The following is a 16,823-nucleotide window of genomic DNA, read 5'->3' on the forward strand; positions in this document are numbered from 1 at the left end:
ATGAACTTCTCCTACTCCTTCGTCTAAATATTCTATACCTGAAACTTTACCAGAACTTACTTTACCATCTGCTGAAAACCTACCATCTACTGCAATGAACGATAAAGATGTCCAGTATAAAATTATTAACAGTGGTTCCCTCTTCAGCCCTTCCAATGCCTATCTTCAGCTCTCTAGACATCTCACTCTTTTACCAATCTACCCTTCTTCTCTTCATGGCAACAAAACAGAAGATCATCCCATCCATCCAAACCCCTGAACACACAGACCAATTTTTATTGCACAAGAAAGCAAAAAAGGTAATGAAAAAGGAAAGGCTGTTAATACTATTACCCAGAATGAACCTGGAACTGAGACGGATTTAATTTAAATGGTGATTTGTGGATGCGTAAAAGAAATTGTACATGTGAGCAAATATACTGGCTAAATTCCACCATCATTACACAAATACTATGGATTTTAAAAACAGCTGTACATTGGTATAAGTTTGAGCGTGAAATGTACATGCATTCCCATTTTTCAGCTCTGTTGAAAGTAATCTGAATATAAAAGGTACAAAACTACCAATCTTATAGCGAGCACATGACCTTTCTATCACTCTTATTTCCTCTTTCACAAAAATAGAGCTTATAATAGATTTGAAAAAAATTATCTTTATGTGTAAGTCTTTATTTACACATAACATATATAAAAAAAGAAAATTTCTAGATAGTGGCTTATTCTAAGATAATCATAAATTTATTATGATGGATTTTAAAGCTAAATGTGGCCAATTAATAAAATCTATGATATAATGGAATACAAGAATCTGGATTTGAAAAACCTAGTTCATGTAACTGAAAAGAAAAACAAAAGAAGAAAAATAATTTAGAGTTAGAATCAACACAAAATTATGCCTAGCATCAAACAAACAACCCCCCCACACACAATAGATTGCTTGTTTTCCTCATAACATTGGAAAATCAGAAAGCTGTCTGGTAAAGCAACTAAAAAGATAACACAAAGTCAATTTTCAAAAAAAAATTGACAGACATTTTTCTGTAAAACAAAAAAGAGAATATAAAACCCCCAACTAAAATGTCTAGTATAAGGAGACAAAAACAAAACATCAGACCAAAGAAACAGGATGTGGTAGAAAGCCTGTACTTAAACTACTTGCTGCATCTGGGGAGGAAGGCAATTTGAGGAACCACAGGCTGTTCAGTCTCACCTTGCTCTCTGGAAAGATTATGGAGTACATCCTCCTGAATTCCATTTTCAATGACAAAAAGGACCAAGAGGCAACCAGGAATATTCAACTTAAATTCACTACCAGCCTTCTATGACAAAATTACTGTCTCTGTGGAACAGACTGACTTCAGCATGACCTTTGATACCACCTCTCCTCTAGCAGCAGAGAGAGTTCATGGCTGGATAAATGCAGTGTTGGTAGGCTGAAAATGAGCTGCATTACCAGTATCAGTGCTAGTGATCAAAGGCTTGATGCCTGGCTGGCAGGTTGCACTGGGCAGAGTGCTCCAGAGATTATTGATATTTTATCCCAAATATCTTCAACATATTAATGGCATGGATCATGGCAGCCAGCATTCCCTCAGTAAATTTCTGGATGACACTAATCCACTGGATTAGGGAGAGCAGTTGGGACAAAAAAAAGGCAGACTAATTCCAGAGACTCTACTAAACTAAAGGCTGGAGACAGCAGAAACCTTGGAAGTCTGAAGAAATGCAACTTCTGCACCTTGGGCTGACTAGCTGTGTTTCTCAGTACAGCTTAGGAAGGAAATTAGTAGTGTATTTAACCTGGAGTTCATAAGGCAAGCCACAGCTCTATATTAGGCCTATATTAGGGCTGTGAACAACCAGATGAAGTTATTTTATTATCGTCGTCTAGATGGTGCTGATGAGGCCACACCTACTCCATCTGATTGTGCTCTGACCCATCTCTCACTGAGTTGAGGAAGAAGGAAATGGTCAGGGTCTGGTGTAGAACTATTAAGTTATTTAGGGACCTAGAGCACATGTCCTTCACAAAGAGGATGTGGGAAATGTGCTTGCTTTAGATTGATAAGCAGGAGGCTAAGGGCCAGTCTAACAAAGATCTGCAACTGTTTGAGGCAGAATTAAAAAGATGATAGAGGTAAATGATTCTCAGTAGTGCCACACAGTATAAAAATGACAATGGTGACAAGCTGAAAGTTAATGTTACTGACTGGGCATTACATAAAACATTTTATAGCAGATGGTGGTGCAGGACTGCAACTGGTCCTCTGGTCAGCTGTGGGACATCCATCTTTTGAGGTTTCCAAAGCTGTTGCTGATCCAGCCCATGGCAACTGTAATGCTTCAAGTGGGAGGCTGGACTTGATGACTGTCAGAGATCCCTTTAACCCCTCTTTTCTACAGAGAATATCTACAAAGCACCAACCTGAAAAAGTGTAATCCTGTCTGTAAGCCTGTCTTCTGTCTCTTCTACCAAACCAACAGTGGGGATGTTTCCTTCAACAGACTCCAGCTGTCTGGTGAGTTCCTGGTAATCTTCATCCAGATGCATCCAGGTCTACAAGCACAAATTATCCATGTATATGGTAAATCTGGGTATCTAAAAATTTTACTACTTCTTTTTTTTTTTTTTAAAATCTGAAATCCTAGAGCTAGCTATATGGTTGTGAAAGTACAGAAATAACAGTACAAATGTCCAGTGAACCTGTAAAAAGACACCATCCCTGTGCCAAGCTCAACTTTTGGTAAGAACAAATGGATAAAACTATCATGCTCTCCTTAACCAGCTAAAGCCAAGCAGCTCTTTAGACTTAGAGGAACACAACTTGTCCTCCCTGAAGGTCACAACAATTAAATAGAAAAGACTGTAGTCTATCAGTGCTTTCTGTGTATGACAAAATGGACTGACGCTCATCTGTTCTGTCCAAGCACAGGAAATCAGCATTATAGAATGTCCTGGTGGTTGATCACAATGAAGTATAGAAAAGGCCACGTAAATTCTCACCTCTAGAACGTATTCCAGCTCCACACCTCGTTTATGAGCCAGCTTTAATACAGCCGAAGCTCGTGTCATTATCTCTGAATGAGACTGAGTTTCCTTCAAGAGGGCAAGGCTACTCATCTTTCTAAAAAGTGTTTCTGTCAGGATCATGTGAGACTCCAACCCTTGAAAATATTCCTAAAAAATTTGGATGTGAGGGAGAGGGAGAACAGAGAAGAGAAAGTGCAATTGTTACTCAATTAATTACCACTAAAAGAACACTTAAAGATATAAGCAGTACAATCATCTATATAGAATTAGATAAACTTTTCACTTCACAGCATTTCATGAAACCCAACATAATTTAAAGAGGACAATAGTCTATTCAAAGAAAGAAGTCAGTCATTCTTTCCACACAAATTCCATCCTGACCCTCATTCCATAAAGAAAAACAGCTTAAATCAAAGAACCCCAAAAATTCCTGCCTAATGTAAATGTGGAAAATACTTGTCCTATTTGTGCATGCTATTACCAAATGTAAATTTCTGTTGAAAATAAATGGAGTGGTGGATGAAATTGCTATGTAGCACGACAGGACAATACTAGGAACTTTTTATTAGAATAATGAAGAAATCTGGGTTCACCTTCAACAAAGCATTTGAAACTCAGTGTGTCAGAACAGTTCATTGACTCCAATTTAAAATACAGTCAGTCCCACTGTTCTGAAAAGCTCCTGTATCTTTACAGGAACAGGTTAGCAATTTGCTCTTTTAAGTGTCCTGGTTTTGGCTGGGATAGAGTTCATTTTCTTCTCAGCAGATGGTAGAGCACTATGTTTTGGCTTTACTATGGGAATAATGTGGGTGACACACTGATCTTTTGTTTGTTGCTGAGTAGTGTTTATCCCAAGTCAAGGACTTTTCAGTTTTCCTTGCTCTGCCAGTGAGGAGGTGGGTGAGGAGCCTGGCAGGACCATGGTCAGGACAGCTGACCTGAACAGGCCAAAGGCATATTCCATACAACAGAACATCATGTTCAGTATACAAACTGGGGGAGATGTCTGGAAGCTGCTGATTTCTTCCTGGGGACAGGTTGGCTATTGGTCAGGAGGTGGTGAACAACTGTATTGTACATGATTTATTTATTTCTCTTGTGTTTATTTCTCTCTCTCCTTCCCATTACAGTTATATTTACTGTTTCAATTATTTTTCTTATTAGTGCTGTTAGTATTAGGATTCATCTCTCAACCTACAAGGCTTACCTTTTCTTTCTGATTCTCCTTCTCCCCAAGGAAGGAACATATGAGGAAGCAGCTGTGTGGTTCTTAGTTTCCCACTGGGGCTAAACCATGACAACAAGCTTACAGTCATTCCTAGTCCTGAAATATTTCCCAGTTTTTTACCTTATGTTTTTCAAGCAGTGACTGAACCTCTTCTTTGGAAGAAACAATCATTTTCTGGTCACCAGCCATTTTTTCTTGGCCTGTTTCTACCAGATCAGCCAGGTCCTGCAAAGCCCGCTCATACTGCCTCTTAAGAGCCATATTCTGATTCAGATCACTCCGCCTGGATCCAATGATCATCAGCAGCTCATCATACTTATCCTGGGTGGGGACAAAGGGCAGCAGTGCTGATTCTTATTTCACACCTTACATGTCTTCCTAGAAGCAACCTTACTGTCCCTGTACTCTCTGTGAATACTACTTATTCACTTATTTCTAGCTCACTTATTTCTAGCTCAAAACCAGTTTCCAGACATACTGACTTCATTGATAAATTAACTCACCATTTAAAGACAGAAAAATAAGCAAGATCTCTTTAAAGAACATGTATTTGGGGAAAAAAATAGCAGAATCCCAAAGGCTTAATTTAAATAGCAAAGATTTGGCTTAATGCATCAAAAAAGAGTGACTACAATGCAATGCAGATGCTGTTTACATTTTACTTTTTATAATGCAGAGGATTACATGGATTCCATCATGGATACAGATCACAGGCATCTCAAAGCCAGGTTTATTTCCTTCTCCTTCCTCAGAATCTTAATAGTAGCAAGTAAGAACCATACAACTTACTGTAAAAATCAAAACAAGTCCCTACTTTTGATCTATACAAGATATTCCAACAACTAAAATACCTCTAGGATCATTCAGCTGAGTCTCCTAGCCTTAAACAGAAAATTGTGAGAAGCAGAACTGTCAGAATAAGCCAAAAGGTGGCTTTTCTAAAAACTGAAATGGAGAGGGGCACATAATGGCACATAAACTGAGTGAAAAAAAAACCACAAAAAAACCAGCAAACAAACCAGGAGCAGGCACTAAGACCAAAAGGATAAAGAACTGGGCAAAAGACACATTTCTTAGTGATTAATTTCTTAGTCATTCATTTTTAATTGCTATCACTCTCTTGTTGGCTTAGTAAATTTAATCTCCACTTTCAGCTGGTTTTTTTGCTTCTAATTTATTATTATGTCACTGTAAACAGTAAAATTAAGTTATAAACCTTCCTTCTCCTTCATATTTCTTCAAGCATTCCCCTGCATCAGCCAAACGGCTCAAAAAGGACTTTCAACAGGTTTACAGAAGTTGTGGATCAATTGCCCCCATGTATTGAGAGGTGTTCCAGCAAAAGCAGAACATTTCCAGTTTCAGGTCGCACTTTGCTCTCCATCTTCCTTTACCCCCTTCCTTGTTTGAATGAGAGATGTGATACAGTACTTAATTACAGACCATGAGACTCTGGTGAGAACAGGAATGAACCTTCAGCAGACAAATTTATGTTTAGGTGCTTAACATCATCTATGTGAAAAGGTAATGGATGAGAGCTGACAGCAAACATGGTTTTGTAGATTTTTACAATTAATACTGCTAATATCAGAGATGTTAGAAAATTTGAAGAGGCAAAAATGTAAAACTAGATGAACCAGAGAGAAGATAATCTTTTACCTGAAATGCCTTTAAATCCCTTTTCCTAAACTGCATTATGAAGAATAAAAAGAAGCATTCCTTTGATATCACAGGTGAGAAAGGTGATAGGATGGACAGGATAGAACTAATGAACTATACCTGGATCTTAGACAACTCTTGTATAGAAGGTTGGTCAATTTGTAGCTTGTCTATACGCTTCTTTAAATCACTGATTCCAGCATCTAGTTCCTTTAAGCCTTCTTCTGCATGCAGTATGACCTGTACATGAAAATTACATTGCTTAGTTTTAAGTTTCAGTAACAGTAGTGTAGCTGGCCTATGATCATATTCTTTTCCACTTGCAGTGCTAATCACACCTTCAATGTGGTGAAATTTTAAAGATGCTATGAAGGAAACATATTAATTAGAAGTTGGGAGAGCCCAGTCTTTTTCTTAAAGTTATATAAGCATATCATTATTACTTTTTAATAACAAGCAGCTTTAGTATAATAAAAATAGATATATAAAATATTATGCTTAGTATGAATTTCCATGCTTTTAACTATATAGTAGAGGCCCAAAAGAATTTTTCTTTTAATGTAACAATGTAATTTAAAGAATTTTTTTTTTAATAGTCATTCCTGTCATCTCTGAGCACCAAGCAAACAACCATCACAGCAGAACCCATGTATGAACGCAAAGAGCTGTGAGCAGTTCCCTTTCAAGACTGGGGTGGGGCCAAAATTACTGTCAAGGGAAAAGACTTGTACCTCTCCTTTTGCACTGGGAAAAATACAACTTAAGAACACAGACTGGTATTTGCAAGTGTCTGAAGGTGATGAGTTTTTCCAATGGAAGGTACAAGCTTCCCTAGGTCTCTGCTGAAGTAACACACACAGATTACAACAAATTTAAAAGCATGAGGTAGGTTCCTGTACTTAAAGTCCTTTGTTGAGGCCCTTTCTTGGAAGCTTCCTATCCAAACATTTTAAAACTATGTATGTGAAGTAGAACTCCTCCCTTTCAGCAGCAAGGAGTTTGCATGATAAAGTCACTAAACTTCCACTTTATGCAACTAATGTCACCTGGCTGATTAAGGCCTTTATTTCTACTTTCCTAATCACATATTGAACAAGCAGTAATGCTTTTAAATTTCAATGTTTTATCAACCAAGGGAGATTTTCTGAAACAAATAATTTGACCTGTTTTTGTTACCACATTGTTTTCCTAGCTGGTAGTTTAATTAATCAAACTGGAAATAAATTTTTGCCAATGTTTGGCATCACAAAAGATAGAAAAGAAAAACACAGTGCGACCTCTCCTTCAAAATTTGAATGTCAGGTATATAAAGTCCAGTATTTCTGTTTAGCTGAAGGGTAAGTTTCTTCCATTCAGTTGTCTGCTGGCACCAGACATTGCTAACAAGAAAGTTCTATAAAAAGTTGTCTTTATAATACTTCATTCATTTTTCTCACTGGAAAAACAGAAACAAGAAAATGGGATATATTTTTTCATATAAATAATTAATTACTCATCAGGCCATTCCTGATAAAGAAATAATAATTACTGCTTTACATTAAAAAGAGTAACATTAAAGCCATCACTGTAAACCAGTGAGCAGGAAAGTGCCTTTGGTTCTTAAGAAAGTTTAACAGTCAAACAATTTAGCGAAACTCTGGATTTTTTTTTCTTTATTGAAATTTCTTTTTTCCAAATACTGCACAGTATAAACATAACTAGGTACTAGGTCAGCTGGAAGATGAGAAAGACACTTTTTCTAGGGGTTTTTTGTTGTTGTGACTTTCTGTTGTTTTTAGTTATGTGTAGTACGCTCTTGGACATCCTCATTTTCCTATACTTCATGTGAACATGTAGGTTCTCCCATTTAAAGTAACTGTTCTCTAGAATCCAATTATACTTTGGATAAAAACTTTACCTCTTCCCCTCTCCCCAAGTGACAGACACGTGGTAGTACCTGCATTTGTTCTGTTTCTGGTCTGTCAGCTGCCTCTGATAATTTCTGTAGAACTAAGTATTTATTATCAGCCACCGATGTAAACATGAGCTTCAGATCATTCTGCAGGAGACAAAACCAACAAATTATAGCCACAATTATACAGTACAAAACAACTGAAAAATACTCCATGTTTCAGAAAGTTTAAAGCATTAAATATTACATGGTAGCACTGCAGCATAAAAAGTAGTCAAAAAGCACCAAAACTAGCCAATGAAAAACATTTGACATTGCTGAAAATCCAGCTATGGAAACAAAGAGCTAAAGCAACTCCCATCTAAAACATATCCAGTGAATGCACTTCTGCTTTTGCTTTCTAATTAAATAATTAACTAACAAGGTCATTACCTCCATGTAACAAAAACATTCTTGTGCAGTTTATTCTAACACATATGATTGTAAAAAAACTTGATTTTACTTTTTAAGGCAAGTTGTTTTAATTACAAACTTGAGCAAATATAATACATAAGTAAACAAGGCCTCCACACATTACAGGGCTAACCACAAGCTAAAACTTTTAGAGTATTTTATCAGAACAAACACATAAATATTACTTAACAATTTTGCTGAAATACCATCAATTATTTTTTTCTTGCACTCATCTCAACAGAAAATTAACAGCACATTTTTATGAGACTTTCAGCATTACATAAGAGGTGCATGAATGACTTAGTATTTATTTTTACATTCAGTAATTATTTTAGATACTGAAAATCTCTAAGAATAATTAGAATTAATTCTAATCAACCTTGCTGTTATCAGAAAAGGGAGATCTTTCATTGAAAAATAGGAGAGGAAAGATTATGGAGTTTGAAAGAAAATCTAGTAGTAATAATCTATGAAAAAATGACCCTAAATCTAAAGACAGAAGAAATATTTTTTTTTTAAAATGAATGGATTTTTTAATTACAAATAAACCATACTGAAGGGCTTAATATATTAATGATAACAACAACAACAACAACAATAATAATAATAGCCGATTATTACTAAAAGATAAAGACCAAGAAAGATCTGAAAGCATTTCTGAATTCTGAAAAGTTTTCTGAAAAAGCACATTTCTCTGTTTATCAGCATTTTTTCATACTTGCACAACACAGTCTTCCTTTTATGTAATGCCAGCAGGGTGAGACAGCAGGGAGAGATTATCACTTTACAGGAATTGCATGAGTTGTCGCAGCCTTCTAGCAGAGAGTTTAAATTTTGAGTAATTATTAGGGTATCAAATTTTCCACAGACTGAGAAGTTTGATGTTTCAATAAGAAACCTGTGACAACCTTGTTCTTTTGATTTGGTACCAAAAATTCGCAGCCTTTCTATCCCCATTTGACATACACCTCTGTATTTCATCACCTCATACCTTGAATGTGATAATTTGCTGGAGCCGTCCTTTCATCTGGTGGCATCTCTGATTTACCACTGAATCCAGTAAGGTCAGTCTTCTCAGGAGGCAATCCAAAGTATCTTCTATAATAACCCTCTTATCACTACTATCAGGAAGTATCTGAGCAAACAAATTCTTGTTCTTATCCACTTCTTCTGTTATGTCTTTGATTTCTTTGGCGAGAGACTAATTGTGTAGAAAAACAGAAGTCACATTCAGACATTCTGGAAAGCAGGCAAACATGCCATAATCACTGTCAATTTTGCAATGATGCAGTGAATTTTTTACTTTGTTGGTACACACACACACACTAGAAGAAATGGCAGCTACAGTAATCTCTCATACTAAAAAGAATCCATGCTCCAAGGAAAACAAGTGCTGGAACAAAATGATTTAAAGCCAAAGAAACATCTGGGTCAGATTAAAAGTCATCTAATCCAACCCTCCTGAAGTAAATATAACCTCTTCAATTACATCAGGATGCTCAGAGCCCTCTCAAGCCTGAATCTGAATGCTTCCATGGATAGGACATCCACTACCTCTCTGGGCAACCTGCTCCAGCATTTCCACACGCTCATTTTGAAAAACTTCTCCCTTACATATTTTCTGAATCTATCCTCTTCAGTTGAAAACAGTTCCTTTGTCCTACTGCCTCTCTCTCCCCACCACCACTCAATTCTTTCTGCCTCTCTCACCCCTAATGTTGATTAACTTGTGCTGTTTCTATATCCCAGAGCATTCCTCCCTCTTTTTCACTTTGTTTCAATTTTGCTAATGTGGTGTTCACTAATACCTAGAAAGGACATTACACAGAAGAAAGAGTCTATGCTTTCTTCAACATTCTGTGCACAGTCAACTGCAGAATGCTGCAGTTACACAGAGATTATGCCAGTGACACGCCACTTATCCAGGATTCTAACATTTTTGTTCTAAACACTACATAAAATGCAAACTTATTGGCAATTAAAAGGAAGTCCCACTCATGGATTCCTTACCTCTTGCTTGCAGAGGTAGGTTTCTGTTTCTTCCTCTGGCAACAGAGCTGTAGCAACAAAGACTTGCTCTTCCACACCATCCAGCCACACAGAGGTGGCAGTGATACCATCATACAGCTTCTGCTCAAGCTGCAGGGTCTCCTCCACCCGTCCAGCCTGGACAAAGAAACCAGAGCAGTCCAGCACAGAAGAACAAGACAGTCTTTCTAACTTCTAGTATTTGGTAAAGGCCTGGATTTCCAGGCCATAGCTGGAGGAGTGTTCACTGTTAATGTGGCTTTCCTGTAGGACAGGTGTAAAGACAATTGAAAATTACCTCAGATGAGACATCTTCAAAGGCCTGATTCAATTCAACCAACACTGGTGACACTAAGGATTTATCTTCATCCTGTGTCTCCTCCTTATACAAAGGCATTCCAGGTATTAGTCTGTTTGGTCTGCTATAAAGCTGCTGAGAGAGGAGCACTCATTAGGATGCCTCGACCATATGTAGGGCACAAAATTCATCTGTACAGACTCCCTAGTGACTGAGGCTATCACCTGCTAATGCTCATAGTCCTCCCACAAATGCTCCCTGTCATGAATATTTTGCATAAATACTGCTCAACAGGAGGTTCACTAGAAATGTAGGATAAACACTTGTAGCCAGAATTAAAAATTACTAGCTTTTACCAAAAATATAATCAATTACTGTTAATTAATACAAGGTATTTAAAACTTTGGAAGCTGATTAACAGAGTGTTATACAGAGAAGAGTGGATTTGGGTCTATTAACAATAAAATGAAGATGTATGGTAACACAGACTTTGGTTTGTCCCCAGTTTAATTGATTTCTTTTAATTCTTTTAATTATTTTAATTCTTTTTAATTGTATTTCTTTCAGTAGAAATACTGTGCCTGAAATTCCTCACCCACTAATATCAAGAACTGAATGTAACCAATAATTCAAACTGAAAGTAACATTTTTCTTTTAAGCTATTGCCAGACTACTGATCAATTCCAGAGGGCTGATTTGTTACAGAATTATCCTGAGTTAAGTAAGTAGATAAACATTTTGTCTGAGCTCTTTCTTCCTTTCTAGTTCATTGATCTGATGGTAGCGCAATTCAAATCACTTTGAACATGAGCAGTGCTGGAGCCAATATTTAACTGTTTTTAAAGTGTCAAATAAATAAAATGTTCCGTATCTCATGCATTAACTAGAGCACCTTAATGGATCTACATATTGTACCTCTTGTAACAGCTACTTTCAAAGATAAAATGGAAAGAGAAATTAAAAAAGCTACCAGCTGTTCTTTTTCCAAAGCTTTCTGGAGCAGTCTCTGCTTGGTACTGAATTCCTGGTTTAGGCTTTCCCATTTCCTCTTCATCTGTTCTTCAGATGATGGCTTCTCACCTTCTAAGGTTAATTCCTCAGAGAGTACATCAGGCTTCTCACTGAATCAGAAGATGCATAAATGTTTAACAAATGCAGAAGTTATAACCATTTAAAGTTATAATTTTCCATTAGGAAATTCTACATTTAAGTTAAGTGTTACTTTTCAAAGCTTTGACTTGCTGGTTTTGGTTTTGCTTTTCCAATAACAAGACAAAGGCTGGTTTGAACAGCAAGAAGTTCTTGTCTGATGAAATAAAATATACTTTCTAGAAGACTATTTAGAGTTGCAAGTATCCAAAAAAAGTAAAAAATCCCCAAACCAGACTGAATATATACTATATTGAAATGTAATCTATAAAGAGGTTAAACCTATAAAGAAGTTAAAGCATGAGTTAAATATTTTATCTGACTCCTTCCTCATGTTCTTTGTCAAAATGGCAGACATAGTTTAATGAAGGATAAGCATATGAGCTTAGCTTTGGTAAACAGTTAACCACATTCAGAATTTTCTGATTGGTGGTAGTTTTTTGTTGGTTTTGGCTGTTGTTTTTTTGTTGCTTTTGTTGTTTTTTTTTTAAATTTATATAGTACAATATCATTTGACAGAAGGAAGCCTCAAACAGAAGGAGACTGGTTAAGTACTTTCTAGTGTTAGAATCAAGGCTTCAAAAGGAAAAATACTTGCTAATCATAGGAAAAATAAAATTAAGCAATGAGTATCTCATCTGGGAATATCTAGTAACAACGGCAGATGTTAATGTTTGGGGAAGATGTGATTCCCACATCAGTGCTGGTCCATAATAAAGCCATTAACAAGACTCTGGTGAGTCTCACCAGTCTTTAGTTTAAGTGTGATTCCTGCTAGTAAGAATAAAGAACATTTCTAAATGCTGAAGGTGATCTATTATCACAAAACAGTTTGTGTATTATCAGACCCCTGAATTATAAACCAAGAATCCAGTTGCCTAGGTGCTGTATAAAAATGATAAAACCATAAAAAAAAAATAAAAAAATTAGAGGACAGTGAGCAGAAGAGGGATGTAAGCATAGGGATGACAAAGCACAGCTACAGAAATTTACTTTTTAGAACAACACATGAAAGCACACCTTAAAGTCAGGCCTTCGGTAGAGCCTTGCTGCGTTAGGATCTCTCCTCCACGGCACGCTACTGATCGAAGCAGATTCTTCTGCTCTTCTAGCTCTTGTTCCAGCTCCTAACACAGCAAGTTACAAAAAACAGAACCAATCTCAAAATTACTGTTTTTTCCTTGGAAGGGTATATCTACCTTGCTTAACTATCATGCAAAGTTAGCTAAGCTACTTCTGAAATGGCTTGCCTGGACACCAAAAGTGGTCCAAAATCTCCAGCCAGGGATACAGAAAAACTGGGGATATAAACTGCATTACTGAACTAATTACCAAATACAATGCAGTTTCTGGAACCTACCCTAGTGAGAATATCTTCAAATCATTCAACCCAATATATCATGCAATAGGTGTATCTTTGCTTGTATGAAGACAAAGTTATTATTTTGAGTATTGTCTTCTCTCCTTAGAGTAATTTAAAGGGTTAATTAATTTTTTTTCTACTGATGGACAAAAGAAGCATAGAGTGATTATGTGAATTGACCATGGTCACCCAGGAAGTCTAGCCTGCCTAACTGTTACAGATATAAGATAGGGAACTCAGATGCATCATTACAAAAGCAGTGAGTAAAAAATAGTGGAAAAATTAATATTTCAGTGGAAATATTAACAAGAGTGGCTCAGCTACAGCATTACGTGCAATCTAAAGATGGGAATAGAAGAAAAGCAAAACACCAACTTTCTGTTGCTGCAGGGTACTCTGCTGCTGCTGTGAGCGAGTAGTTCTTGCTTGCACCAGCCATTCCTGAACACTGGGGCTTTGTGAGGAAACAAAGTCCAGATCACTCTCTTCCTTTTCTTGCAAAGATCCCTGCTTTAAGAAAGAGACATTAAGATTAAAAAAATCTCTTACATTGTTGGAGAGCAAGCAGGTTCAGCTCATCTACACAAAACCACTCAAATTGCTGGCTCATGTAAATTCTGAAGTGAACAATGACTTTAGATTTCTGACTTTTACTGGTTTTTGTAAAGAAAAGCATCCCTAAAATGTGAAAATAAACATGCATCATTGCACTTAGCAGAATCAAAGACCACAGGTTAGAGACCTTGGTCTGATGTGTTTCCGAAGACTGCTCTGCTTCTAAAAACCAGCCTTGATTTGAGGAGGATGCAGCTTTACATGAGAATGCAAGGATCCAGTGGTTTGTTTCTGCCAGGTTTTTTATCTATATAAAGAAATTTTTTTTTGTCAAATTGAAAAGGAGAAAATTCTGCTTGTCATTCTGGTCAAAATGTACTTATCAGTAAGTACATAACTCCATGTTCGGCAGAAACACACGGGATAAAGAGCAGATGACATGATAGGAACATGAGAAAGTAAGAGAGATCAAACAACAGAATGTTGGAACAGCACAGCAAAAGCAACAGTTCCTTCCATTCATATTTCTATCATGTTTTTCCAACATGAGTGATTAGAAAGGCTTTCTGTGTAAGCAATGCAAAAAAACCCCAAATGCCTTAAAAGCTCAAAAAAATGTTTTATCAACTTCTTGGCTTCCAAAGTCCATGTTGGCTGTAAGTTTAAGTAATTTTAGCAGCCAATGTATTCTAATGTAGGTATTTTAACATGCTTGGCCTTATCCTTATGTTAAAGACAGACTTGTAAGCCTGGCTGCTTAGGTGCACACATCTCTCTGGATTTATTTAATATTACTTGCAGTCATATGATGACTGTAGAGCTTGCACCTTTTTGGTTTTTTTGAAACCTTGAAGATCTAAATCTGGGGCTTAATATCTCTCCCATTTTGTCTATATATCTCATTTTTGTAGGATTCATATTATGCCCATGATTTATTTGGCTTTTACTCTAAATAGATTAAGACTGCTGAATGGTTCAACAGCAGGCTCCCCAAATCACAGACACTCTGCCTTCCAGATGACATTTCTCATATCAGACAGGGACCAGCAGGGCAGAAGGTGGGTGTGGAAATCCTACTTGCCTCACCTGGTGCTCCTTATGCTAACAACTGAGATGGACCTCTGCCACCACTGCCCCTGACACCCGCCACTAAAACAGCAGAGTTTTGCTAAGTAGTAGAAGGTTAGGTGTAAGATTTTAATTTTGGGGGATGATGATGAGTGTGCTAAAGTTGAAAGGACCGATTAGTGTTAGAGGATATAAACTGTTAAGAGGAGAAAAACAAACAAGAAGTACCTGGTGCTGGAAAGAACCATTAGCCCTTGCTTTATGAAGTAACTTTTTTTTTTACTAAGGTTTCAGTTTGCAGGTAAACTCTGATACTTTACTCTGTAGGAACAAGTTTCTAGAAAAAGCTGATGCAGCTGGAGTCTGAACAATGTCATTACAGAATGTCAGATTGAGCACAGAAAATAGTATATCAGAAGTAAAGAAGTTCTGGAATTATAGCTTTACTATTACAAGTTAGGAAACAGACAATCTTTCTGCAAATTGTAGGGGGGGAGAATCTGCTGAATTTTATATACTCTAGGGACCATAGTTATTCAACTCATAAATTTATTTAAGGAACAGTATCTAATTCTTTGCATTTGAGTGGGCTGGTTGTTTTCAGTTACATTTTGGGTCTGTTTTTCTCTGGGAAGAGGACTGAAAAGATATAATTTTAGAATTATACTAAGACACATAATTAATAGTCTCATAGTTCCTGCAATAGCAAGCACTGAAAAAGGGATTGTGGCATTTGTTGATGCAACAAAGTTTTGCAAATATGCTACTGTACATACTTTTTAGATCAAAAGTATTTGTGAACCAGATTTTATCATTGTCAAATTACAGAATGTAAGTTTGAAATAAACTTGCATTTACAGTTGCATTTTCATTTGATGTCTGTCTGAAGGAACTGCATTACGTTTCATTTAAACAGCCAAGGAAATACAAGCTTGAACCTGTCATTCCCAGACACTGTCCAGTCACAGAAATAAATGGAAAATCCCTGAAGAAGATTGTGATGAAATCGATCTTTCAAAGGATTTTCAGAATTATAAAAACTTATATAAGACATACTTTATCTTGTGAAACTGGAGTCATTCTTCCCTCACAAATCCTTTGCAATAAAAAGTAAAAAACCACTATCTGTTTTGTTGAGGTTTTTTTACTGCAGAATCTCTTCTACTTTGTTTTTTAAGGAGTCTGTTCAGTTTCATTGCCCCTAAACCAGAGAATAAACAGTAACAGACACAATATTTTGTGTTTCAAAGCGCTACCTTTGGAGACAGCATAGTCCTGAACACTCCTGTTCAGCACATTTCTGGTTAGTTTCACCACTTTATTTTATGAATAAAGTAGGTGGTCTCCAAGTCACCTTTTCCGTAGCACTAGTGACATTCATTAACTAAAATCAGAAGAAAACTGAAATTGTTCCAAGAAAGTTGGAGAATATCACACTGACTCCTAAAAAGCCTTGTGCACAGGGATAATAGACAGACTGAAATATGCTTTAAGGAAAATACAGCCCAGTCTTTATAAGTCTTACAGTGCTACTTGGGAACTTCCTTCTTTTGGGAGGAACTTCTTTTGGTCTATGCCTCTGGGCAGTTACAAGGTTATCAGAACATGTAAAAGACGTAAAAGTCAGAGTTTTTTACACACATGCACAACAGAGCTGTTAGCCTGTAATGTTTCTCAAGTTTAATACTGGTATTAGATAGAATTTGGGGCATCTGATGATCTTGGTCTCAGTCCTCAGTGTTCAGAAAATGACAAAAAACCTCTCATTAGAAAAAAATTGCTCAGTGATTAGATGTTGTACTGCCTATGTCTATCTTCTTACATGATCTGTAAATGAAGTCAAAGAAAGGCTTGAAATTCATAAAGAACCTTGAGTCTTGCATTCATGCACCATCTTACATCATTCATATTCTACATCTGGAAATTATTTTGTTGTTATTTTAGATATTAGAAGATCTGTTTAAGAAAAATAATAATAAAAAAAATCTGTTTAAGAGTTCAAGTAAACTAAATCACATCACTGCATTTTAAAATATTTGAAAGTATTTTAAAATTTAGCAAAAACTCTGTGATGCTTTCACTTCACCGGTAATACAT

General features: G+C 36.5%; 1 protein-coding gene across 36 annotated transcripts in view; it reads right to left on the reverse strand.

The window, feature by feature from the left end:
* SYNE1 (spectrin repeat containing nuclear envelope protein 1) overlaps positions 1-16,823 on the reverse strand; it is a 290,474-nt gene that overhangs the window by 65,235 nt on the left and 208,416 nt on the right. For 19 of the 36 annotated variants that reach the window (XR_015283259.1, XM_086877258.1, XM_086877260.1 and 16 more), the window contains 11 exons: positions 13,479-13,613; positions 12,761-12,867; positions 11,562-11,712; positions 10,592-10,726; positions 10,276-10,431; positions 9,257-9,466; positions 7,858-7,959; positions 6,042-6,161; positions 4,383-4,583; positions 3,005-3,178; positions 2,426-2,557 (listed from right to left, as the gene is read on the reverse strand). Coding sequence is in view for 35 of the 36 variants with exons in the window: in XM_086877258.1 (XP_086733384.1) it covers positions 2,426-2,557; positions 3,005-3,178; positions 4,383-4,583; positions 6,042-6,161; positions 7,858-7,959; positions 9,257-9,466; positions 10,276-10,431; positions 10,592-10,726; positions 11,562-11,712; positions 12,761-12,867; positions 13,479-13,613 (1,623 nt within the window). In the remaining variant the exon portion in view is untranslated. The remainder of the gene's footprint in view (positions 1-2,425; positions 2,558-3,004; positions 3,179-4,382; positions 4,584-6,041; positions 6,162-7,857; positions 7,960-9,256; positions 9,467-10,275; positions 10,432-10,591; positions 10,727-11,561; positions 11,713-12,760; positions 12,868-13,478; positions 13,614-16,823) is intronic. The other 17 variants (XM_086877290.1, XM_086877275.1, XM_086877269.1 and 14 more) reach the window with 3 other exon arrangements.

This window comes from Cyanistes caeruleus, chromosome 2, assembly GCF_971803275.1.
Source record: "Cyanistes caeruleus chromosome 2, bCyaCae1.hap1.1, whole genome shotgun sequence".
Taxonomy (NCBI): Eukaryota; Metazoa; Chordata; class Aves; order Passeriformes; family Paridae; genus Cyanistes; species Cyanistes caeruleus.